Source organism: Primulina tabacum, chromosome 16 (assembly GCF_025594145.1).
Source record: "Primulina tabacum isolate GXHZ01 chromosome 16, ASM2559414v2, whole genome shotgun sequence".
Classification (NCBI taxonomy): Eukaryota; Viridiplantae; Streptophyta; class Magnoliopsida; order Lamiales; family Gesneriaceae; genus Primulina; species Primulina tabacum.
The window spans coordinates 10,108,435-10,136,158 of NC_134565.1; the positions used below are offsets into that span (position 1 = coordinate 10,108,435).

The following is a 27,724-nucleotide window of genomic DNA, read 5'->3' on the forward strand; positions in this document are numbered from 1 at the left end:
AAGACATCGATTTCTCAATAAGATCAATTTCTGTTACTGTATGATGGACTCCCCTGAAAAATATTGGCGCACATGTAAATGAGTTGCTTTACCAACTGAGCTATAGCCCTTAGTGCTTGTGATACATATTTTATCATGTATATAATTTCTTGTCAAGATCAATATTCTATGATCCAACATCAAATCCTCTATTCTCACTTCATCATCTCTCCCCTCCTGGTCTTGCCCCTGCTCGCCCTCTGGCTGGGTTGAATGATGAGAAAGAGTCTTTCTCGCTACGGCCTTCTCCACTGCATCGGATATAATCCTAGCCAATTCCTCAGGTGACAAGGTAATAATAGGTTGAGGTCCTGTAGGTGGAGGACCACCTTGACCAGAGATAAGTGGATCATCTCCAGGGACCCGAGAAGTATCTTGATTAGTCCTTCTGTTAGGAGCCATGTCTTCGTCTTGAGCTCAATTTCCCACAGACGGTGCCAATGATGTGATCCGGGTGAATCGGGTGAGCTGGGTCGGGGCAATACACCGTATCTGATTATAGTGTTGTTAAGGAAAAATGAGCAAGAATATATATCTTTGAGGGAAAGGTATATCTTATGTGATATGGCTTCAACTGTGTCCTGCAATCAAGAAGATGAACTCGTGAATGGGCGTCGGAGGGATATCCGGCGTGATCAATCCGATGCTTAAGTCAATAGATGAAGATGAAGGAAAAATGGCTGTATATGTGTGAATATACGTGAGTATGAGAAGAGCCCTCTTTAATGTAAAACATATCTGCTATTTGTAAGAAGGAAATCTCATGATCACCTTATTTTCATTGTCCACCTACTACTTAGGGTAAGATGGCCTCTCATACCCTACTTCAGACGACTTGTTCTGACACACCAACCCCTATGGTTATGACGGTAATGATTGCCTAGTACAAGGCACTCCATACTGGTGCACTCGAGTGAGATGTTACTTTCGAGGTAACCCGGGTAGAAAGCCTCCTGTGAACTCGTATGAAAGCCTGGGTTTCTGGTAACCCGGGAAGAAGATGTCCTGAACATTCACCTGCCCGACTTCTGATGAACTCTTCCTATAGATTTACTCTGATTTGGGCTATCCATATAGTATATCGGGTCATTCTATGACTCGAGCTCTTATGGGAGTATCAGCTACCTAATATAATAAATGTGCAGCCCTATTTTTTTGACTTTCTGCAATTCTCTCACATGATTTACCGACCACAAACTTTAGATAGTTCAATTGTATGAAATTGCATCAGCTTTGCTTAAGCGATTACCGAAAGATCTACCTTCTTCCGTTCTCTGTTGCCAGCAACAGGTTGGTTTTCCTCGTTGATCTCTAATTGACCGTGGAAGGCATGACTTAATAGTCGGTGGCATTAGCTCTTACATGGTTGATTCGTATGTGTTTATAATTTAACTTTATTTCCACAAATTGTTTCACCACTGGAAAGCTCCCTGTGTTGTATCAAATAGTAAAGAGGTGGATACTATTTAGTAATTACGTAGAGAAAGATGAGGTAAGGAATATCCATGTTGTATATTGTAAATAGGAAAAACTTGGAATTGTCAACCCCGTGATTATAAATATGATGTTTTTGTATCCAATTTTGTTCCATATGATGTATATACATATAAACAAACACGCCAAACCCAACACACACACATATATATGTGTGTGTGTATATATATGTGTGTGTGTGTGTGTTCGGTTTGCTTCAATAACAAATGCTCTTGGTGGTTTTTAATTTGGCAAAAACTTGTGAGACGATCTCACGTGTCGTATTTTGTGAGACAGATCTCTTATTTGTGTCATACATGAAAAAATATTACTTTTTATGCTAAGAGTATTAATTTTTATCGGTAGGATTGACACATATCACAGATAAAGATTCGTGAGACCGTCTCACAAAAGACCTACTCTTTTAATTTTGTATCTCAAAAGCTGAAATTCGAGGAGCTATTTGACTTGAAATTTTCAGTTGCGACAAAGCACGGATCATAGCTACACATGTTGCAGTAAATGTACATTCTAATAGGATAGATTTATAATCACGTGCATAATTTAAATTCATCACACTCGTGTCGATACTTTTGAACTCAATGAATTTCAATCTTATTTTCTCTAGTTTTAAACTCATTTATATATCAACATAATGTCTTTCAAATTCTAGATTGAGTCATTTGAATTTCATCTTTCAAATCTTTCCCTTGTTCACTCTATCCGAACACAATCTTTTAAGAATTGACACGTGAACTAATGAAGTCATAATTGTTAGGTGCTCGTAGGCATTTCACCTTTTTCCTTATTTATTATACTCACATACCGCGATCAGAGCTCATGCCACGACATTGGTATTCACAAAAATACCAACATTCTGCACTGTCCATATATCCAGCAAACAAAACCAAGAGAGATGCAATATATCCAATGCTAAATATATGTACGTGACATTAGACTTTGCACGGGGAGAGCAGTTAGAAATTACAAAAATGTGAGGCCATAAAACACATATGGTGCGCATTTGATGCGATGTGGGCACACCAATGGCAAAGTTCCCTATGCCTGAATAAGCTAGCTAATCAAGATTGATTACGTCCTATCAAGAATCTGAAGTACGCATGTTATAATAATGAGCCAATTGTTTAGCTGTTCCATCTTCATTGACGCCATCTATCAATTCAAACTTCCTATAATTTGCTTTCAAGGTTTCATTCTGTTGGGCTGCGAGCTTCTCTTCCTCTTTCAGTTGTTCCTACATTATTATTATAAAACACATCATAAGCTGCAAATATATTTCATACAAGCAGATAATGAATTTATTCTTTCAATCAGAGAAAAAGGGAAGACTTTACCATCAGCAAGAATGATGCTTCTGCAGCATGAGTCTTTACAAGATTCTTGATTTTCTGAGCAACCTCAAAATCAGGATTTTTAGAATTTATCCACTGACATAGTATTCTCCTTCCCGGTTTTCTCGGACGATCACCAAACATCTCCAATTTAGCAGGCCGCGCTCTAACCGGCCTTGGCATTCCCAATATCATGAAAGGGTAAACTTCCATCTCCGCTATGATATCTTCAGCCTGTTTTGGAGTTTCCATTTCCACTAATGCAGCTTGTGGAACATTCTTGGGGTCGAGGTAGTTTGGAATGAAATGAACACTTAAAACATTACCAAACTGATTAAAAGCAGCTTTGACGACAGAGTCGGTTGCTGCTGGTGACATGTTATCAATGTATATAGTCCTTTTCACCTTTTCCAAGAAGGAAGCATAATTTTCTTCGGCATCCATGAGCAAACAATCAAATGCCCCTAACAATTTCTCAATCAGAAGTACCCGAGAGAGAAATAATCTATTGTATGATATTATTATATAAAAGATATTATCTAAGTGGTGATGAGAGGAAGCCCAGCATCCTCATATCTAAACCTTAAACAAAGTGGCGCTATAATATCCAAAATACTAGCCAAGTAGTTTTTCTTTTAAAAAAAATTCTACGTGAATATATATTGTATTAAATTATACTTATTCTATTCTTGAAAATATAAAAAACAATGCATGACGTAAGCCCAACTTAATTCCCTTGAGCATTCGAAATGGAATAAAAGAGGATGTAGGTCGTAGAGGATTATTATACCTTCGAGCCCCTATAAAAACCTTTATCCTTTAATTTTATGCACTTTTATTGTTATGCTAAAATTACCCTTGGCTGATTACCCTTGGCGGCTCATTCACCCTCGTAACCAGATTTTGTTCAAGTATCCCGCAATTTGATCGAGGATCCAGTTCACCTAGAATTATAGAGAGCCTAAACCAGCTCTGTGACACGTATCAAGTATCCATAACGGCTAATTCACCCCTCTGGACAGACCATTTTTCATCTTAACAAGACCAATACAGATCTCATTTTAGTCATTCACTTCTCACGGCTAAATGATCCAACCAAGAAATTCAATCAAGAAAACACCAGAAATACCACCAAAAATAGAAAAACTCCGACCAAGCAGTTAAAGTCGCACAAATTTCTCTCATTTTAAATAACACTTTTCACCTATAACTGGTACAGATATACGTTCGTTTTCTGCGACATTCAAACTCAAATTTGAAAGCCAGCGAGTAAAAAAGATAATATTATGAATAAAATAACTGAAATTACACAAAAAATGTGTGTAAATGATAAAGAATACCTCGATGGAAAAGGTTAATTCGATCACCAAAATCGTTTGGAATAATGTAATCTAGGTATTCTAAGTAGAACGATTTGGGGACAACAATTTATTGCAGTAAAGCTGCTTCTATAATTGGTTACCGTGTGTCTGTATTAAATAAATTGGGCCTCTGTTGGGCCTAAATACTTATTATAAAGCGTGAATAAATTCAAGTTGGCCAGTTTCCATTCGGTCACAGATAAGTCTCCTACAGGTGTCTCTTGCACAGCACCACTATCTAGGGCCAAAAAGACGTGTAATGCGCTCTTTCTCCCACCTCGCCCTTTCTCTGCCGGTTGCAATTGCTCTCTGTCCTCTTCCTTTTTCAACTTTCCTTTGCTTCTCTCTTTCCCTCACTTCAGAGATCGGCTTCCGAAAAAGGTTCGGCGACGTGCGTTTTTTGAAACCTCTTTTCTCCAGCACCTTGGTTTCGACTCCACTGCACTTCTTCTCCAGCTCCTCGACGCCACCTCTACTGTGCTCTTCCTCTACTTCTGCAGATCGGTGGGCTCCTTGCGACTCTTCGGTTCGGTCTCTTCTCCTCCTTCTCTTGTGTGCCTTTCTTTTAGAGTTGTTTCCTCTTTAATCGGCCAGCTCCTCTACCCTTTTTCCATGTCATTTATTTATGAGTAAAATACAATCTGTGCGCATTTATCTACCGTTGACAGGGCAAAAACCATTCATGTGTACTACATTGTGGCCCGGGCAAGGTTTGTTAGGAGAGTTAAGACTTCTTACCGCAAGCCCACCACTACCCAAATTTGAATAATACTCTCCTCCGTGTTTATGTATGTCTTCTTCATTTAGAATCAATCACGGGCACCGTACCACATCGTAGCTCGTCCAAGGTTTGTTAGGAGAGTTAAGACTTCTTCCCACGAAACCACCCCTACCCAGATTTGATTTATAATGACAAAAATATAATGAGGCTATGAAAAATGGGTCACTAAAAACATAATTTTTGAAGTTTTTATGAGGGTAAAAAAAATCATTATTAAATAGTTAAATTATTATTGACGAATTCACAATTTCGTAGCTATATATAACTACTCCGTCATTATTTGAATACAAAAAATTCCTCTCATAATTGTCTACATAAGCGCCATGTATAAAATTATTTCCCTCCAATTACTCCTACAGATTTTAGGCGCCTACATAATGCATTTTTATTTTCATTATTAAAAAAATAAAAATATATTTTACCCCAAATACAATTATATTTATCACCTTCAATTTATAATGTGTGTAAACCTTCCCCTCCCCTCCGACTTCGACTTTTTTTCTCACCTACAGATTTTTCTCGCCTCTCATAATCACTTATCTCTCATTCTCGGTGCTCTCTCATACTCGGTGAGACTGAGAGAAGGGGAATCCCAGCGACGACGTTTGTGAAAGACGTGTAAGGTTGCCTCTCTCAGTGAAAAGTCGATTTGCACTCCGCCATCGCGTTTCTCCGAGAGAGGTTTGCACTCATTCTGAATATGAAATTTACCTTATTTTTTCGTTTCTCTTGTTTTAATGGTCAAAGAATATCACTATTATTACACATTTAGCTAATTTTAGAAAAATATGCCAAATTAGATTAACACATTTGAGTTCAAAATACCGTGAATCCAGAATTTTTGCCTTGGGAGTGCAACAAGCAGCTAATGTCACCACCTCCAGAATTTAACCCAATCACGTTCCCCATCTTTGCAATCACCTCCTAAGCTTCCGTCCAGTAGACCACCCACTTTTTTATTATTATTCAAAATTCGTAACCTTTGATTGTTTGTGAAATCTGAAATTTTTGGTCCGAAACTGGGAAATCTGAAATTTTTGGTTCGAATCGGTTCTACCTGTCCTTTACCACCCCACTTTTTAAAATCTGATCCCATTAAGCTGTTATAGTAATCGATGGTAAAAGCTGCTACCACTTTTTCTGAGAGATAATATGCTGCAATATATCAGGCAATTGAAGACGCTTAAATCCTTGCAAAAATTATTGTGATAGGAAGGATTTGAATTATTAGGCAACTAAAGTGGTCTTTAACTATTGCAAAAACTCTAGTGATAAAAGTTGTACAAACAGCTCGTATATCCTGAAAATTACTTTCATATATGCGAAAATAGGGTTTTGAAGCGCTACTATTGCTAGATATAAAATATGTCTGCGTTAATTATAAAATATGATAGCATAATTGTTTATTTTATTATAAAATATGATAGCAAAATATGATAGCATAATTGAAAGTTGTATTATGATAATAGTAAGCTGAAACTATCATTTTTTAGCATCACAAAACATATCTTTTTGTTGTGTTGCCTCTAAATCTGTTGCAGATTCTTTTGAGCAAGAATTCATATTCGTAAAAGGAAAATGGCACCTAGTAAGGAATGAATGATTTTTTTCAATGATCGATTCAATGAAAAATACAAGGTTGGAGTTGAACAATTTTTGAATTATGCTTTTAAGAAGACAAGTGAAGTGAATAGTATTCGATGTCCATGTGTGCAGTGTAATAACACTGATTATGGATCTTGTGAAGTGGTTGAAATGCATCTAAATGTAAATGGAATAATGCCAAATTATACAACTTGGTATCACCATAGTGAAAGGCTTGGTGAGTCTTCATCTGATGATGAAAATCGGAAGGAAGTGATTGTGATGAAATTTTAAGGGAATTGTATCCTAACATGGATGGTTTTTATAGAAGTGGATCTGAATTTGGTTCATCAAGTGAGAATAAACATGGAGAGGAACTGAATGATGAAGCAAAGAAATTTTACAGATTGTTAAAGGACTCTAAGCAACCAACTTATCCAGGTTGTGACACCTCAAAATTATATGTGCTTGTCAAACTATTACATATTAAGAGTATTGGTCGATGGAGTAATTAATCATTTGATATGTTGCTACAGCTATTGAAACAAATACTCCCATTCGGTTCAAATTTGCCAGAATCCTATTATGATTCCAAAAAAATTATTAAAGATCTTTTTAACGAACCGTACTTTTAATCTACTTGAAATTTGCAGAAAATAAAAAATTTCTTAAATATGAAATAAACTTTCAAATTGCGAGCATCTACAATCTGTTCAAAAAAAATAACTTCAACCAAACATTCGAAATTAAAAATTTTTGCTAAAGCATTTGACTAGGCATCATGAAAGTAACATAAAATCAGAGTACTTGAAACTTTCATAAATTCGTAAAAACATGGCGGTCCTCGGGCTTAGCCTCCCGCTCAGTCCAAGCCAGCTCACTGGTCCTCACCCCTCGTCTCCTCAAATGCATCCTCACATGCATCGATCAAGTCTAGTGAGTCTAAAGACTCAACATGTATAAACTGGGAGTAACGAATAATACGTAATAAAATCACATGCAACTTTAAAATAGAGCGTACGTACTTGAAACTTGAACTTTCATACTTAAAAGCCTGAACGTAACATCCTTGAAACTTGTACATACGTACATAAATATAGACGTGCCATCATCATAAGACTTTTCTTAAACATACTTGCATACTTGTACATACTTGAACATACATAAACTTCATCATTTTGCGTATAGGCATGTTTCAAAGCAAGTGACTCATACATAAATTCGCCTGATCAGATTGAACCACAATACTGGGCTGACAGGAAAAATCCACTGCCACATACATGAGATCCCCGTTCTTGCTTTAATGGGTGGATTGGTCCCCGATCATGCTTTAACGCTTTCCAATCCTGATCTAAACTCGTTCATGCTTTAACGGGGTGGAGAGGTCCTCGGCCACGTTCACCGACTTCCAAACTCATTCATAAATTTGATCACAAGACATTTAGCATACCTCAAAAACTTGAAATATTTTCTTTTGCACGTCAAACAAACTTACTTGGCGTTGAGGGATTTGTTAGATCTCGTTTGGGGCCACTACTCACATACTATTATGAGTTCAAACACTTATCTTGCATAACTTATACGTAGGTAACTCGTGCTCGCCACCGAAGTAAATAAATAGCTTATGACATTCTAGATCACTGGGGACTTGACCTCGTTTGATAATCGTACTAAGCCATGATATAGAACCCCAAAGCAAATCCTTAAAAAAAAAAAAAATTTAAATTTTTTTTAAGAGGGGGGTACACGGACCCCGTGTATGGGTCCGGGTAGGGATCCGTGTAGGTACGAAAATTTCGTATTTTTGAAGGAAAAAGGACACGGACTCCGTGTCGAGGTCCGGGAAGGGGTCCGGATACATGCTGGACATGAAAATTCATGAAAATTCACTAACTTAATGATTCATTCTTCCAACCCAAGCCTAAGGACCATGAACCAACACCTCAAGACTCATCCTAGAATGCTATTACATTGATTCAAACCCGTACAAACACCCCAAATGTTTCCAAGCATCTACAAGCAACTTCAATACAACAATAACTCGTAATTCGACATCGTTTCGTTTCCTACGACTTCTATTACATCCCAAGCCAATCCAGACCCAAACGAACCACCAAATAACACCTAAATACCTCCCATAGCATATCTAAATGCAGTAGCACAAGCCCGGAGATGCCCAACGAAGCCTGCAACAAATAACTTAAAGAACATGTCAAGAACACATTTTCATAAAGTCGCAGTTTGAGCAGTCCCACGAAAACAATCATAACTCACTCATTTCCTATCCAAATATTTCGAATTTTATATCAAATCGAAGGTATCAAAAAGTTCTACGTTTCATATGTTTAAAGTTTTTCCAGAAAACCGACCAAAAAATCGCAGTAATTAAAAAGACAACAAATTCGAGTTTTCAGATCCAAAAACCGTTTCAAAAGTGATCCAACCATATTTGCTCAAACTCTTACATAACATACACATGATTTTCATACAATAAACATCAAAATATTTACTATGACAAGATCGATGCAGAAACGAAAGAATATACATGCCTTTGATCTTTAAAACTCACGATACGGTGATTATCGAAGCGACACGGTGCGGAAAAAGATCCGGGCGGCTTGAGGCACGATTTTTGCTGCTAAATCAACGAAGGATTGCTGAAGAAAATTTGGAGAGGGAGGTGGTGATATGGAGGCTACTGAAAGAGAGTTTCAATAACTCTTCTCTTTTCCTCTAACCATAATAAAATAAAGGAATGATGTGTGAGTGTTTGTATACGTGAATATATGTGTGGTGTGGTGTGTGTGTGGTGTGTGTGCATCCACATAATTGGTAAGTATAAGGTGTGTGTGTTTTAATTAGGGAAAAATTTGTTTAATTAATTAATTAATCATCCCAATTAAAATCTTAAGCCAATTATCAAGTTAATAAAATTCTAATCCCATAATAAATTTACTAAAATCCCCTAATTAAAATAAAATCCACAATTGATAAACTTTAAAAGTTTAAAATCTTAAAATCACTTAATAAATTAAATTAGGCTTCTAAAAAAATTGCTAAAAACTTAATAAATCATTTAAAATGCCTCAATCCTAACTTAAAACAAAATACCACATTTTAAAATTGCCAAAATCGTCGCCGGTCTCTTTCCCTCGATCCCGTATCGAATATTTGCCTGAAACATAAACTCGAGAAAACATTTTAACGTGCATCAAATAAACATAAATAATTAAAATAATGAAATTTCATAAATCATGCATCTCTAAAATCATTTTAAACTTAAATAATTAATTTAACAAATTAAATAAATGCACGGGTTTTACGTATACTGATTTTGGGCTCTACAGTTTCTCCCCCACTTAAATAAATTTCGTCCTCGAAATTAAATCTTACCAAACAGTTCCGGATAGCGACTTTTCATATCTGCTTCGATCTCCCAAGTGGCCTCCTCCACTGATTGATTCAGCCACCGGACTTTGCCCAACTTGGTCACCTTGTTCCGAAGTCTCCACTCTTGTCTATCTAAGATTTGGACAGGTCTTTCCTCATACGATAGATCTGGAGCCAACTGCAACGGCTCACAACTCAAAACATGCGAATAGTTTGCTATATACTTCCTCAGCACTGAGACGTGGAACACATCGTGCACTCCAGCCAGATTTGGCGGTAGGGCTACACGATAAGCTAGTGTCCTAACTCTATCAAGAATTTCAAACGGTCCAATAAATCTCGGACTCAGCTTGCCTCTCTTCCCTAACCTCATAACACCTTTCATTGGTTCTATCTTTACGGATACGTGGTCTTCTACGGCAAACTCAAGATCTCTCCTCCTCTTGTCAGCATAACTCTTTTGACGACTCTGGGCGGTCTTCATCCTATCTCGAATCTTGACCACCACGTCTGCAGTCTGCTGAACAATCTCTGGGCCAAGTTCTGATCTCTCACCGACTTCATCCCAATGAATCGGCGATCTGCACTTCCTTCCATACAATGCTTCATAGGGAGCCATATCTATAGAGGATTGAAAACTATTGTTGTAGGTAAACTCCACTAGAGGTAGCTTCGATTCCTAATTCCCATGGAAATCTATCACACAGGCTCGTAACAGATCTTTCAATATCTGAATCACTCGCTCAGACTTGCCATCTGTCTGAGGATGGAATGCAGTACTGAATAGCAACTTAGTCCCCATGGCTGCGTGTAAACTCTTCCAAAAGGACGATGTGAATCTAGGGTCCCTGTCGGACACAATAGAAACTGGAATCCCATGCAAACGAACTATCTCCCGGATATAGAGCTCTGCATACTGAGTCATGGAGAAAGTCGTCTTCACCGATAAGAAATGTGCCGACTTAGTTATTCGATCCACTATAACCCAAATGGCATTGGATCCTCTGACTTGACCTCGGCAAACCAACGACGAAATCTATGGTGATATTCTCCCATTTCCACTCGGGAATAGGGAGTGGCTTAAGCATCCCTGCTAGCCTCTGATGCTCTGCCTTCACCTGTTGACAAGTGAGACATTCAGATACAAATCGGCGGATGTCTCGCTTCATACCTTGCCACCAATACAACATCTGTAAATCCATGTACATCTTGGTACCTCCTGGATGGATGGAATACGAAGATGTATGTGCCTCTGACAAGATATCTTCTCTGATCGAATCAACACTAGGCACCCACATTCTTCCTCTGTATCTCACAATATCATCAGACATTGTGTAAAGTACACTGCCCTTGGTCTTATCCTTCAGTCTCCATTTCTGTAATTGCTCATCTGAAGGTTGTCCTTTACGGATTCGGTTTAGCAAAGAAGATTGGACAGTCAGATTAGACAGCTTAGGAGCTCTGTTCTTAGGATAAACTTCTAAGCCAAACCTCTGAATCTCTGACTGAAGAGGTCTCTGAACTGACAGTTGTGCTAAGATTGCTACCTTTCTGCTCAAAGCATCTGCCACCACATTAGCTTTCCCTGGACGGTAGCTAATTTCACAATCGTAGTCTTTTACCAACTCCAACCACCGTCTTTGTCTCATGTTAAGCTCTTTCTGCGTGAAGAAATACTTGAGATTCTTGTGATCAGTGAATATCTGGCATTTCTCGCCGTACAAATAATGTCTCCAAATCTTCAACGCAAAGACCACGGCAGCTAACTCGAGATCATGAGTCGGATAATTTTTTCATGCACTTTTAACTGTCTGGAATCATAAGCTATAACCCGACCATGTTGCATCAACACTGCGCCTGATCCGAGCTTAGATGCATCGGTGTACAACACAAAATTGCCTTGCCCTGATGGCATGGCTAAAACTGTCGCTGAAATAAGAGCTTGCTTCAAGGTATCGAAGCTTTTCTGACACTCTTCACTCCATACGAATTTAGCATTCTTCTTGGTCAATGAAGTGAGTGGCACTGCTATCGAAGAAAATCCCTGAATAAACTTTCTGTAGTAACCTGCTAAGCCTAGGAAACTGCAGATCTCTGATTCATTCTTCGGCTCAACCCAATTCTTAACGGCTTCCACCTTTGTTGGATCCACCTCAATACCACTGCTAGATACTATGTGACCCAAAAATGCTCTTTTCTCCAACCAGAATTCACATTTACTGAATTTTGCATACAACTTGTGGCTCTGCAAGACCTGCAATACTGTTTTCAAATGCTGACTGTGCTCCTCATGGCTCTTCGAGTATATAAGAATGTCGTCAATGAACACTATGACGAACTGATCTAAGTAGGGTTGAAATGCTCGGTTCATGAGGTCAATAAAAATTGTTGGATCATTCGTCAGTCCGAACGGCATCACTAAGAACTCGTAATGCCCATATCTGGTTTGAAGGCTGTCTTATGAACATCTGCATCTTTCACCTTCAGCTGGTGATACCCCGATCGAAGATTTATCTTAGAGAACACTGTAGCTCCCTGCAACTGATCGAACAAGTCCTCGATCCTTGGAAGTTGGTATTTATTCTTGATCGTTACCTTGTTCAGTTCTCGATAATCGAACAGCCTCATGCTCCCATCCTTCTTCTTTACGAAGAGTACTGGTGCGCCCCATGGTGAGAAACTAGGGCGGATGAATTCTTTGTCTAGGAGCTCCTGAATCTGCTGCTTGAGCTCTAACAACTTTGCTGGAGCTAAACGATACGATGCCTTAGAGATTGGCACGGTTCCTGGCAAAAGATCAATGGAGAACTCCACCTCTCTCTCTGGTGGAAGGCCTGTGACGTCATCTGGAAAGACGTCAGGAAATTCTCTGACTACTAGTATATCAGATAATGATGGAGTGGTTACGTCAGGTGCAGAAATAACGCTGGCCAAGAAAGTCTGACAACCCTTGTGCATAAGTCTCCGCGCCTGCATGCAAGATATCATGCGAGGGAAACTCCTCCATCTAGCTGGCTCAAAAAGAAACTGATCCATGCCCAACGGTCTTACCAACACTGACCTCTTCTGGAAATCAATAAGAACTCTGTTCTTCGTCAGCCAGTCCATTCCCAAAATAATATCAAACTCTGGCATTGGCAGCACAATCAAATCGGCATACACTAGGTGGCTCTAGATCGATGTCTTTGACCACGCTAGTAGCTGATAATTCTTCCCCTGATGGGACTGTCACTGTATAGCTCACGTCGAGTCCAATAGACTTCACGTCTAGATGATTAACGAACGTCTCCGAAATAAAAGAGTGGGTGGCCCCTGAATATATCAAAGCCTTCGTGGCTACTCTCTTTATGAAAATATTTCCTGAGAGACGTTGGTACAACACAAAAACTTATATCCCAAAAATTCTAATCTTAACCTCAAGCACAGTAGAAAAATCTCTACCCAAGTCACCAAAATACTAATAGCACACTAATAATCCTAAAAATCAAATTCAAAACATGAATGGCAAAAATAATACTGTGCTGAATTAAATAAGTTACCAGCCAACAAGGTTGTGTCTGGGTCCGCCTCCAAAGCATGCATGGCGAACACCCTTCCTTGAGTCACCCTTCCCTGGGTCGGCTGCATCCACTGTGGGCAGTCCTTCAACATGTGGTCACTGGCTCCACAATTAAAGCATTTGTCCGATCCCCACAAACACTGTCCCGGATGTTGGCGATTACATTTCGGGCACACCGGGAAATTACCAGGCCTCTGAGGAGCCTTCTGCTGAGGGATAGGACCCTTGCCCTTCGGCGGTCCCTGAAATGGCCTCTTCCCCTGCTGTCCCTGGAAAGGTCTGTTAAACTGGGGTCACTGCTGTTGCTGCTGTTGAGGTGCCTGATAGGGCCTCTTGCCCTGTCTATCATTCTCGATGTCTCTTTGGTCCTGCTCTGCCGCCAAGGCTCTAAACACAGCAATGGTATAGGAAGTCGGACCAGCAACCCTCACATCACGGCGCAAGATCGGCCGTAACCCATCAATAAAATGCCTCAGCTTCTCCCGGGCATCATTTGCAATTAGGGGCACGAAGTGACACCCCCTCTCGAACTTCCTCACAAACTCTGCTACGCTGCTGTCTCCCTATCGCAACGTCATGAACTCCCTGGTCAGTCTGGATCGTACTTCATCACTGAAGTACTTGGAGTAGAAAACTTCTTTGAACCCATGCCACGTTAGTGTTTGCAAGTTCACTGACATTGATGCACTTTCCCACCAAAGCCTGGCGTCTCCTGACAGAAGGAATGTTGCACACCTGACCCTGTCTGCATCCTGCAGCTCCATGAAATCAAAAATCACCTCGATGGATTAAATTCATCCCTCAGCCACTATCGGGTCAGTAGTCCCCGAGAACTCTTTCGGATCCATCCTCCTAAACCTCTCATACACTGCCTCTGGTTTGGACCTCGCCTCTGTGTCCACTGCAGCATTGTTCCCCGCAAACTGTGCGAAGAACCGAGTCATACCTGCAAGCATCTGTGCTTGCATATCTGGCGGTGGGCAAGGAGGAGTGGCCCTCTCCCCGTCACAAGCCTTTTTGTCCTCATCCCTTGCTCCACGGGCAACCAAACGTCTAGGGAGCATACCGTTCTAAAATTTACCCAACACATAACCCAGCATACAATAACCTAATATCAGTATCGTAGGATGCACGAAATTTGAACTTAAAACATGTACATGCTAAAATCGTGACTTGATGCTTACTACATGAAAGAATTTAAAACTTTAAAACTTACAGACTTGAGGTGTGACTTCGTGAGCTTCTCGCAACTGGCAGAAGACATAACCATTTACTAGAACACCGCTCTGATACCAACTTTAACGAACCGTACTTTTAATCTACTTGAAATTTTCTGAAAATAAAAATTTTCTTAAATATGAAATAAACTTTCAAATTGCGATCATCCACAATCCGTTCAAAAAAAATAACTTCAACCAAACGTTCGAAATTAAAAATTTTTGCTAAAGCATTTGACTAGGCATCATGACAGTAACATAAAATCAGAGTACTTGAAACTTTCATAAATTCTTAAAAACATGCTGGTCCTCGGGTTTAGCCTCCCGCTCAGTCCAAGCCAGCTCACTGGTCCTCACCCCTCGTCTCCACAAATGCAACCTCACCTGCATCGATCAAGTCTAGTGAGTTTAAAGACTCAACATGTATAAACTGGGAGTAACGAGTAATACGTAATAAAATCACATGCAACTTTAAAATAGAGCGTACGTACTTGAAACTTGAACTTGCATACTTAAAAGCCTGAACGTAACATCCTTGAAACTTATACATACGTACATAAACATAGACGTGCCATCATCATAAGACTTTTCTTAAACATACTTGCTGTAAAAGCCCGTATTTCGTAAATTTTTTTTTAAAATTTAATCATTCATTGACATAAATTAAATTTAGGAATATTTTTCTTATTATTAATCTTATCTCTAATCTCCAAACTCCGGTCCGGCCTCACGTTTTTATCCTGAAAAGATAAAACTAAACATCTACTTTTAAAATAAATAATCATGACTTAAAAATTATTAAAATGAATTAAACACTTCATATGTATAAAAAAAATTCATTTTTAATTTAAATAATAGCAATTATGCATGCCTTATACGTAATCTGATTTTTCAGGTTCTACAACTCTCCCCCCTTAAAAGAAATTTCGTCCCCGAAATTAAATCTTACCAAATAACTCGGGATATCGACTCTTCATCTCTGGCTCAGATTCCAACGTAGCTTCCTCCTCCGAATGATTGAGCCATTTGACTTTCACTAGCTTGACCAGTTTGTTCCGAAGATTTTTCTCCTGTCTGTCTAATTTGCACTGGTCTTTCCTCATAAGACAAGTTCGGAGTGAGCTGCAACGGTTCAAAGTTTAAGACATGCGATGGATTCGCCATATACTTCCTCAGCATGGAGACGTGAAACACGTTGTGTACTCCGGCCAGATTCGACGGAAGAGCAACACGATAAGCTAATGTCCCAACTCTGTCGAGGATCTCAAATGGTCCAATGAATCTCAGACTGAGCTTTCCTTTTTCCCGAACCGCATGACACCTTTCATCGGTGTTATCTTCACGAAAACATGGTCACCAATAGCAAACTCTAGATCTCTCCTCCTCTGATCCGCATAACTCTTCTGTCTACTCTGAGCAGTCCTCATCCTATCACGGATCTTGACTACTATATCAGCAGTCTGCTGCACAATCTCCGGACCTAATTCTGATCTCTCCCCTACTTCATCCCATGAATAGGCGATCTACACTTACGACCGTACAGTGCTTCATATGGGGCCATACCTATAGACGACTGAAAACTGTTGTTATAGGTAAACTCCACCAACGGCAACTTTGATTCCCAACTCCCTGAGAAATCGAGAACACATGCACGGAGAAGATCCTCCAAAATCTGGATAACTCTCTCGGACTGACCATCTGTCTGTGGGTGAAAAGCTGTGCTAAACAACAACTTCGTACCCATAGCTGGATGTAGACTTTTCCAAATGATGAAGTGAATATAGGATCTCGGTCAGACACTATAGAAACGGGAATACCATGAAGTCTGACTATCTCCCGTATGTACAACTCTGCGTACTGCATCATGGAGAAAGTCGTCTTAATAGGCAAGAAGTGCGCTGATTTGGTAAGACGATCAACAATCACCCAGATAGCATTTGACCCTCTGACTGATTTCGGCAAACCGACAACGAAGTCCATGGTAACATTCTCCCATTTCCACTCGGGAATAGGAAGAGGCTTGAGCATACCTGCTGGTCTCTGATGTTCCGCTTTCACTAGCTGACACGTCAGACACTCGGATACAAAACGTCTGATATCTCTCTTCATTCCGGGCCACCAATATAATAACTGCAGATCTTTGTACATCTTCGTACTCCCAGGATGAATAGAGTACGACGACATATGGGCCTCAGCTAAAATATCTGCTCGAATAGAATCGCTGCTAGGAACCCACATTCTGTTTCGATATCTCACAATACCATCTCTAACTGTATACAAGATCAGTCCCTTGGCCTCATCTCTCTGCCTCCACTTTGCCAATTGCTCGTCTGCTAACTGTCCACTGTGAATGCGGTCTAGAAGAAAAGACTGAATCGTCAAAGTAGATAGACGAGGAACTTTACTTCGAGGGTATGTCTCTAGATTAAACCTCTGCATCTCAAACTGAAGAGGTCTCGGAATCACCAAATGAGCCATCACTGCGACTTTCCTGCTCAACGCATCCGCAACTACATTAGCTTTGCCAGGGTGGTAGCTAATGTCGCAGTCGTAGTCCTTCACTAGCTCCAACCAACGCCTCTGACGCATATTCAATTCTTTCTACGTAAAGAAGTACTTGAGACTTTTTTGGTCGGTAAAGATCTGACACTTCTCTCCGTACAAATAATGCCTCCAAATTTTCAATGCAAATACTACGGCTGCCAACTCTAGATCATGGGTAGGATAATTTTTCTCATGAATCTTCAACTGACGAGAAGTATATGCTATCACTTTCCCATGCTGCATCAACACCGCGCCTAACCCGAGTTTCGAAGCATCGGTATACAAAACAAAATCCCCGGGTCCTGAAGGCATCGCCAACACTGGTGCTGAAATAAGAACTTGCTTCAAAGAATCGAAGCTCTTCTGACACTCCTCGCTCCACACATACCTAGCATTCTTCTTTGTCAACGACGTGAGTGGAAATGCGATAGAGGAGAATCCCTGAATAAACTTCCGATAATATCCTGCTAGCCCAAGAAAACTGCGGATATCTGATGCATTTTGCGGCACAACCCAATCTCTGACTGCTGCAACTTTCACTGGGTCTACCTCAATACCACTGCTAGAAACGACGTGGCCTAAGAACGCCACTTTCTCTAACCAGAACTCGCACTTGCTGAACTTCGCGAATAGCTTGTGCTTTTGTAAGATCTGCAATACTGTGGTCAGATGTCTGCTGTGATCCTCTTGATTCTTTGAGTAGACGAGAATATCGTCTATGAATACTATCACGAACTGATCAAGATACGGCTGAAATACGCGATTCATGAAGATCGTTGGCGCATTCGTCAAACCGAACGGCTTCACAAGAAACTCGAAGTGGCTATAACGAGTCCTAAAAGCAGTCTTGAGTACATCGGCGTCTTTCACCCTCAACTGGTGATAACCAGAACGCAGATCAATCTTGGAGAATACTAAAGCTCCCTGCAACTGATCAAATAAATCTTCAATCCTCGGGAGTGGATATTTGTTCTTCACTGTAACTCCGTTCAACTCCCGGTAATCAATGCAGAGCCTCATCGAACCATCCTTCTTCTTCACAAATAAGACTGGTGCGCCCCATGGCGAAAAGCTCGGGCGAATAAATTCCTTGTCCAGAAGTTCCTGAATTTGTTTCTTGAGTTCTGCCATCTCTGTCAGTGCTAATCGATACGGTGCTTTTGAAATTGGTGCGGTACCCGGAATAAGCTCAATAGAGAATTCCACTTCTCGCACAGGTGGTAAACCAGGGACGTCATCAGGAAAAACGTCTAGAAAATCCTGGACAATTGGAACATCGGAGGCAGACTGACTGGGTGATTCGGGAACAGATACAAGAGTAGCTAAAAATGCTCGGGACCTTCTATAAATGAGCTTCCTAGCCTGGACACAAGATATCATACGCGGTAAATGAAAGTACCTGTCTAGTTCGAATAAGAATTGCTCCATCCCAGGAAGTCGGACTAGAACAGATCTCCGCTGGAAGTCAATCAAAACTCAGTCCCTCAAAAGCCAGTCCACACCCAGAATGATGTCAAATTCTGGCATCGGCAAAACGATAAGATCTCCATAAACGAGATTACTATGAAGTTCGAGGTCTATGTCTCGGATCACATTAATAGCCGTCATCTCCTCTCCAGAAGGCAGAACTACTGAATACGCTATATCTAGCCCAATGGTCTTGACCTTGAGGAAATTTGCAAAGGTCTCTGAAATGAACGAAAGAGTATCCCCCGAATCTATCAAGGCATTCGTAGCGGATCCTGAAAGATTGGAACATCATGCTAACCCAATAGTTGTACAAGAACTATGCTTATAGACATGCAAAGGTCAAAGTTCTTCTAACCTAAATTCCCGTAAATAACACTGATTAGAACATGAAATCCTATCACACATTCTAAGTTCAAAATCTTAACCCAACACACTAAATTTCAAATACAACTTAAAGATTTAAGGTACCTGTCAAGAGCATCATCTCCGGGTTAGTCTCCGCTGCATGGAGAGCAAAAAACTCTGTCTTGGGTAGGCAGATTCTTCTGAGGACAATTCTTCAATATGTGGTCCGTACTATCACATTTGTAACACTTTCCCGAACCATACATACAAGTCCCAGCATGACGGCCTGAGCACCTGGCACAGACTGGATACTCAGATGTCCTCGGGACTACACGTCCTTGCTGTTGCTGTCCTCTGTTCCTAGATGGGCCGTGGAAATGTTTCTTACTCTGATGCTGCTGCTGAGGAGGGCGGGATGATGCCTGAAATGGTCGTTTACCATGGTGATCGCTCTCAATATCATTCTGATCTTGCTCTGCCGCTAGAGCTCGGGAAATAGCGACATCATAGGTAGTAGGGCCAGCCACCCTAACATCACGGCGCAAGATCGGCCGCAGACCATCCATAAAATGCCACATTTTGGCACCAGCGTAATTTGCAATCAGGGGTACAAAGTGACAACCTCTCTCAAACTTACGGATAAATTTCATAACAGTTATGTTTCTCTGCTTCAGGGTCATAAACTCCCTGGTCAACCTGGAACGCACCTCGTCAGTAAAATATTTAGAGTAGAATACCTTTGTGAAGCGCGTCCAGCTCAAAGTAGCCAAATCCAAAGCTCCAGATGCTCCTTCCCACCACAGGCGAGCGTCTCCTCCAAACAGATAAGTCGCACAACGAACCCTATCTCCATCTTCGAGCCCCATGAACTCGAAAATAACCTCAAGAGATTTAATCCATCCCTCTGCAACCAAAGGATCTGACGTCCCTAAGAACTCCTTAGGCCTCATCTTCATGAACCGCTCACAGACAACCTCAGGCCCCGTCTGTCTGGCTACCACAACATTGTTCCCCGCGAATTGTGCGAACAACTGAGTCATCCCAGCTAACATCTGGGCATTCAAGTCTGGTGGAGGGCGTGGTGGTAGATCTCTCTCCTGTCCATGATCCTCACCATCCTCATGACGATGCTCATCACCTCTCGTGCGGTCAAGAATGCGTCTAGGAGGCATATTGTTCCATGTATATAACCCATACGTAACCAACATGCATAATTCCATTATTTTCTTTAAATTTAAATAAATACTGCATAATCATAATCTTGAGATAAAATATTTCATGAAAACATGCTGTTAAAATATTTCATGCTTTAAATGAAATTCGTAAACGTAAAACTTACAGACCGAAGACGTGACTTCATGAGCTTCTTGAAATCAGTAGTAGTACAACCCTTTTCAAGAACATAGGCTCTGATACCAAATGCAAAGGCCCGTATTTCGTAAATTTTTTTTAAAAAAATTAAATCATTCATTGACTTAAATTAAATTTAGGAATATTTTTCTTATTATTAATCTTATCTCTAATCTCCAAATTCCGGTCCGGCCTCACGTATTTATCCTGAAAAGATAAAACTAAACATCTACTTTTAAAATAAATAATCATGACTTAACAATTACTGAAATGAATTAAACACTTCATATGTATAAAAAAAATTCATTTTTAATTTAAATAATAGCAATTATACATGGCTTATACGTAATCTGATTTTTTAGGTTCTACACTTGCATACTTGTACATACTTGAACATACATAAACTTTATCATTTTGCGTAGAGGCATGTTTCAAAGCAAGTGACTCATACATAAATTCATCTGATCAGACTAAACCACAGTACTGGGCTGACAGGGAAAATCCACTGCCACATACATGAGATCCCCGTTCATGCTTTAACGGGTGGATTGGTCCCCGATCATGCTTTACCGCTTTCCAATCCTAATCTAAACCCGTTCATGCTTTAACGGGGTGGAGAGGTCCTCGGCCACGTTCACCGACTTCCAAACTCATTCATAAATTTGATCACAAGACATTTAGCATACCTCAAAAACTTGAAATATTTTCTTTGGCACGTCAAACAAACTTACTTGGCGTTGAGTGATTCGTTGGATCTCGCTTGGGGCCACTACTGCACATACTATTATGAGTTCAAACACTTATCTTGCATAACTTATGAGTAGGTAACTCGTGCTCGCCACCGAAGTAAATAAATAGCTTATGACATTCTAGATCACTGGGGACTTGACCTCGTTTGATAATCGTACTAAGCCATGATATAGAACCCCAAAACAAATCCTATATTTTTACATAAATAAATTTTAACCATCGTACTAAACCATGATATAGAAGCCCGAAGCAAATCCTAAAATAAAAAAAAAAATTTAAATTTTTTTTTAAGAGGGGGGTAGACGAACCCCGTGTATGGGTCCGGGTAGAGGTCCGGGTGGGCACGAAAATTTCGTATTTTTGAAGGAAAAAGGACACGGACTCCCTGTCGATGTCCGGGAAGGGGTCCGGATACATGCTGGACATGGAAATTCATGAAAATTCACTAATTTAATGATTCATTCTTCCAACCCAACCCTAAGGACCATGAACCAACACCTCAAGACTCATCCTAGAATGCTATTACATTGATTCAAACCCGTACAAACACCCCAAACGTCTCCAAGCATCTACAAGCAACTTCAATACAACAATAACTCGTAATTCGACATCGTTTCGTTTCCTACGACTTCTATTACATCCCAAGCCAATCCCGACCTTAACGAACCACCAAATAACACCTAAATACCTCCCATAACATATCTAAATGCAGTAGCACAAGCCCGACGATGCCCAACGAAGCCTGCAACAAATAACTTCAAGAACATGTCAAGAACACATTTTCATAAAAGTCGCAGTTTGAGCAGTCCCACGAAAACAATCATAACTCACTCATTTTTTATCCAAATATTTCGAATTTTATATCAAATCGAAGTAATTAAAAAGACAACAAATTCGAGTTTTCAGTAATTAAAAAGACAACAAATTCGAGTTTTCAGATCCAAAAACCGTTTCAAAAGTGATCCAATCATATTTGCTCAAACTCTTACATAACATACACATGATTTTCATACAATAAACATCAAAATATTTACTATGACAAGATCGATGCAGAAACGAAAGAATATACATGCCTTTGATCTTTAAAACTCACGATACGGTGATTATCGAAGCGACACGGTGCGGGAAATGATCCGGGCGACTTGAGGCACGATTTTTGCTGCTAAATCAACGAAGGATTGCTGAAGAAAATTTGGAGAGGGAGGTGGTGATATGGAGGCTGCTGAAAGAGAGTTTCAATAACTCTTCTCTTCTCCTCTCACCATAATAAAATAAAGGAATGAAATGTGTGAGTGTTTGTATACGTAAATATATGTGTGTGGTGTGTGGGGGGTGTGTGTGGTGTGTTTGCATCCACATAATTGGTAAGTATAAGGTGTGTGTGTGTTTTAATTAGGGGAAAATTTGTTTAATTAATTAATTAATCATCCCAATTAAAATGTTAAGCCAATTATCAAGTTAATAAAATTCTAATCCCATAATAAATTTACTAAAATCCCCTAATTAAAATAAAATCAACAGTTCATAAACTTTAAAAGTTTAAAATCTTAAAATCACTTAATAAATTAAATTAGGCTTCTAAAAAAATTCCTAAAAACTTAATAAATCATTTAAAATGCCTCAATTCTAACTTAAAATAAAATACCACATTTTAAAATTGCCAAGATCGTTGCCGGTCTCTTTCCCTCGATCCCGCATCGAATATTCGCCTGCAACATAAACTCGAGAAAACATTTTAACGTGCATCAAATAAACATAAATAATTAAAATAATGAAATTTCATAAATCATGCATCTCTAAAATCATTTTAAACCTAAATAATTAATTTAACAAATTAAATAAATGCACGGGTTTTACGTATACTGATTTTGGGTTCTACAGTTTCTCCCCCACTTAAATAAATTTCGTCCTCGAAATTAAATCTTGCCAAAAAGTTCCGGATAGCGACTTTTCATATCTGCTTCGATCTCCCAAATGGCCTCCTCCACTGATTGATTTAGCCACCAGACTTTGACTAACTTGGTCACCTTGTTCCGAAGTCTCCGCTTCTGTCTATCTAAGATTTGGACATGTCTTTCCTCATACGATAGATCTGGAGCCAAGTGCAACGGCTCACAACTCAAAACATGCGAAGAGTTTGCTATATACTTCCTCAGCATCGAGACGTGGAACACATTGTGCACTCCAGCCAGATTTAGCGGTAGGGCTACACGATAAGCTAGTGTCCCAACTCTATCAAGAATTTCAAACGGTCCAATAAGTCTCGGACTCAGCTTGCCTCTCTTCCCAAACCTCATAACACCTTTCATAGGTGCTATCTTTACGAATACGTGGTCTTCTACGGCAAACTCAAGATCTCTCCTCCTCTTGTCAGCATAATGATGAAACTTAAAATTAATAATTTATTATATGTTAAAACTTATATTTTAAAATTTAAGTTTCATTAAAATTATAAAATTATGTTATTTTAATATTGATTGTTTATATTTAAATGTCTTACTAAATATGTTTTATTTTCAGGTTTTCTATGTGTTGGTAAAATAATGATAACTCAAGCTACAAAATTCAAATGGAGGTGATTCAAACATGTTTGGAATCCTTGAGAAATTATCTACAACTTTACAGAAGACATGATTGCCTAAAAAATTCATTAAGATGATCAAATTGTGCAAATATCAAAAGGAGGACAGATTTACTTTTACTAAGACCAGCTTATAGTAAAAAAATCATAAATAATTCAATATTTAACCAAATGAGGTGAACCAAGTGGTCAAATTCATCTACAGAGAATTTCCTACATGTTTCTTGTTTTGAGCCAAGTCAAATTCGGTGCTTAAAGTCGTGGAACATAGCATTGAAAGAAGGGCTATGGAATTGAAGTTGGAGGAGACAAAAACTACTATTACAACTACATGACATTATTAAAATATTTGACTCTTTCTCTCATTTGGCCTATAAATAGAGGCCTTGTGCTAGCTTGAGAATAATTCTATCTCATTGTAAAATATAGTGTGAGTGTGTATCAAAGTTCTAAGTTCCAATATTTTTTCTTTCATTTTCTTAACTATGAGTGATGATTTTAGTGTTGATCAAAAGTAACCTCATGGCAAGCTAATCTATTATGTCAAGGTAAAGATGATGAATTCTTGGTGAAGTAAGATTGTTTATATTTTGTATATTCTCTATTTATTTCATTTCATTTAACTAACTTCTTTTTATTGTAGGTATAAAAATGAATTATTTGTTGTTATCAATTTACATCAAATGCTTGATACCATTGAAGTGGTTATCTTGATTTGTTGTTTAATTTTGATACAATAAATATTTAATCGATTATTATTATTGTTATATTATATATATGTATATATATTAATATTTATATAATTATATCATATATTTCATTTAGACGATAGCGTGGCTCTGTCGGTTGTTCTAAATGCAATATTATAATTTAGTACTAACATCTAACAATCTAACATTTACTTTATCGCAACTAACTTTTACTTTTCGCATCTAACTTTTACTTTACTGCAACTTTTACTTTTCCGCAACTAACTTTTACTTTATCGCAACTAACTTATTAAATCTTATATTTCATTTAGGCAATAGCGTGGCTCTGCCGATTGTTCTAAATGAAATATAATGATTTAATTTAACATTTACTTTATGCAATTATATATTTATATAGTTATATATATAATAATAGGTACCATATATAAAATATCGGTTAATTCGGTATTTTCTATAGTGGGAACTATATTATATTATATGTGTGTTTAATTATTTAATTTCTATTAGAACCATTATTTATGGAGGTTTCTTTTGTTTTACTTTTAGTTAAACAAAGTTACATAAACCAAGAATAAATCATTGAGCCTTGACAAAATTTTATAATTTGTAAACTTCATTCTTGAATTTGATAATTTATAAATTAATAAATTTAAACTAAAAATAACATCTCTGTGGATCTATCTCGTACTCACGAAATATATTACTTGCAGACAACCTACACTTGGGTGAATTATAATTTAAATAGTAGCAAGTTTTTGGCGCCGTTGTCGGGGAGGTATAAATTAAGTTTATATTTGTTATTTATGTGTTATTTATAAGTATTGTGTTGTTTTTAGTTGTATGAGTATTTGAAGTCATAAAAAAAGTGGTAGACTTATTCGAGTATCTGAAAATAATTTAAACATGGATGATAATTCAAATAATCAAGATAATAATAATAATAAAATAATAATAATAATAATAATAATAATAATAATAATAATAAAGAACATGATCAATTAAGAACACTTAGGCACCATATGAATCCTATTAGAACTAGTGCTCCATCTTGTTTAGTTTTTCCTCCTGATGCATCTAATTTCAACTTTAAACATCAAATTATTCAACTTTTACCAAATTTTCATGGCTTAGATTCTGAAAATCCATATTTACATCTAAGAGAATTTGAGGAAGTTTGTAATACTTATAATGATCAAATTTGTAGCATGAATATAGTTCGATTAAAGCTTTTCCCTTTTTCTTTAAAAGATAAAGCTAAAACATGGCTACAAAATTTAAGATCAAGTTCAATAAGATCATGGGAAGAAATACAACAACAATTTCTCAAAAAGTTTTTCTCTTCCCATAGAACAAACTCTTTTAAAAGACAAATTACAACTTTTTCTCAAAAACAAGGAGAAACATTTTATCAATGTTGGGATAGATATAAAAATTATTTAATACATGCCCACATCATGGTTTTGAAACATGGAGAATAATTTCTCATTTTTATGAAGGTCTTATTTCTAAAGATAGGCAAATGATAGAATTCATGTGTAATGGAACTTTTGAAGATAAAAACCAAAATGAAGCTATGGAGTATTTGGATTCATTAGCAGAAAATGCTCAAAATTGGGATAATATAGGCACAATAGAACCACCAACAACTAAAATCAATAATTCAACAAAGGGGGTGGTATCTATAATCTTAAAGATGATATAGATATTCAAGCTAAACTTGCATCTTTAGCAAGAAAAATTGAGTCATTAGAAATAAAAAAGTGTGGTCAATTAAAAAGTATTCAAGAAATTGTTTGTCATATATGTGATACACATGATCATTCTACAAAAGATTGTCCAACATTACCTTCATTTAAAGAATGTCTCCATTAACAAACAAATTATGTTAACAATTATAAAAAACTAATATTAGATCCTTTTTCACCATCATATAATCTTGGATGGAAAAATCATCCTAATTTTAGTTGGAGGAATGATAATAATGCACAACCCTCACAACAATATTTTCAAAATAACCAAAATCATCAAGGTTATATTCCTTATGTTACACCTCCAAGAAAAAACTTTGAAGATGTAATTCATGCATTTATCCAAAAGCAAGAGTCTATCAATATTCAAAACAGTCAATCTATGAATGATTTGAAAGAAACTCTTGAAAAATTTGCATCTGCACTTAATATTCATGAGAAAGGAAAATTTCCATCTCAACCTCAACCTAATCCTAAAAATCAAAATCAAGAATTAAAAAATGAAAAAATTGATCAAATAAAATCTGTTATTACGCTTAGAAGTGGTAAAATAGTTAATGATCCATATAGTAATGAAAACAAGGATCATTTAAAATCAAAGAGTAAGGATGATAATCCTGATACTTTTGAAAATGATGATACCTTAAATTCTAAGAATAATATGGTGAATGATAAATCATCTGAAATAGTAAATGAGTCAAATAAACATCCACCATTTCCTCATGCATTAACAAATCATAAAAAACAAAAAAGTGATTCTGATATCTATGAAGTTTTTAAACAAGTAAAGATAAATATTCCATTATTAGATGCTATTTAACAAGTACCTTCCTATGCAAAATTTTTAAAAGACTTATGTACTGTGAAGAGAAAATTGCATGTGAAAAAGAAAGCATTCTTGGCTGAACAAGTAAGTTCTATTCTACAAAATAATTCAAGTTTAAAATATAAAGATCCTGGTTGTCCAACAATTTCATGTATTATTGGAGAAAATAAAATTAAAAAAGCTTTGTTAGATTTGAGAGCAAGTGTGAATTTACTTCCTTATTCAGTTTATGAAAAACTTAATTTAGGTGATTTAAAACCCACTTCTGTTACTCTCTTACTGGCGGATATGTCAATCAAAATACCTAGAGGTATTGTAGAAGATGTGTTGGTTCAAGTTGATAAATTCATATATCCTGTAGATTTTATTGTCTTGGATACACAACCAATAAAAGTATATAATGAAATTCCAGTAATATTGGGACGACCATTTCTAGCAACTTCAAATGCTTTAATTAATTGTCGAAATGGAATAATGAAATTGTCTTTTGGAAATATGACTCTAGAACTTAATGTGTTCAATTTATGTAAACAACCAAGTATAAATGAATATGATAATGAAATAGAAACAATTGTGGAAGAAAATATACAAGAAGGAAATAAAAAATCTGAAGTTTTTTCAATTGAAAGTTTTGAGTCTGAAAA

General features: G+C 37.8%; 2 protein-coding genes across 3 annotated transcripts in view; one reads left to right on the forward strand and one right to left on the reverse strand.

Moving 5' to 3' along the window:
• Nucleotides 1-2,416: 2,416 nt before the first annotated feature.
• LOC142530103 (ASI1-immunoprecipitated protein 1-like) lies at nt 2,417-4,335 on the reverse strand. 2 transcript variants are annotated; one of them, XM_075635879.1, is made up of 3 exons: nt 4,205-4,335; nt 2,868-3,328; nt 2,417-2,767 (listed from the first exon to the last, which is right to left on the reverse strand). In XM_075635879.1, exons 2-3 carry the CDS (start codon nt 3,306-3,308, stop codon nt 2,615-2,617), a joined length of 594 nt encoding a protein of 197 aa, XP_075491994.1. In that variant the 5' UTR covers nt 3,309-3,328; nt 4,205-4,335; the 3' UTR covers nt 2,417-2,614. The 2 variants fall into 2 exon arrangements, with proteins under 2 accessions (XP_075491994.1, XP_075491995.1); XM_075635880.1 differs by lacking the exon at nt 4,205-4,335 and having other exon boundaries at nt 2,868-3,618.
• Nucleotides 4,336-4,438: 103 nt separating this feature from the next.
• Nucleotides 4,439-27,724, forward strand: part of LOC142529956 (uncharacterized) — a 50,537-nt gene continuing 27,251 nt past the window's right edge. Inside the window, exon 1 of the mRNA XM_075635686.1 lies at nt 4,439-5,687. The gene's annotated coding sequence lies outside the window, so the exon portion shown is untranslated. The remainder of the gene's footprint in view (nt 5,688-27,724) is intronic.

What these genes read in the sequence shown, in the direction of transcription:
- LOC142530103 (XM_075635879.1), bottom strand. Translation starts at nt 3,308, where the DNA reads ATGGATGCCGAAGAAAATTATGCTTCCTTCTTGGAAAAGGTGAAAAGG. An exon ending in AAGCATCATTCTTGCTGATG is followed by an intron (nt 2,768 to 2,867) that starts GTAAAGTCTTCC and finishes ATAATAATGTAG; the next exon opens with GAACAACTGAAAGAGGAAGA.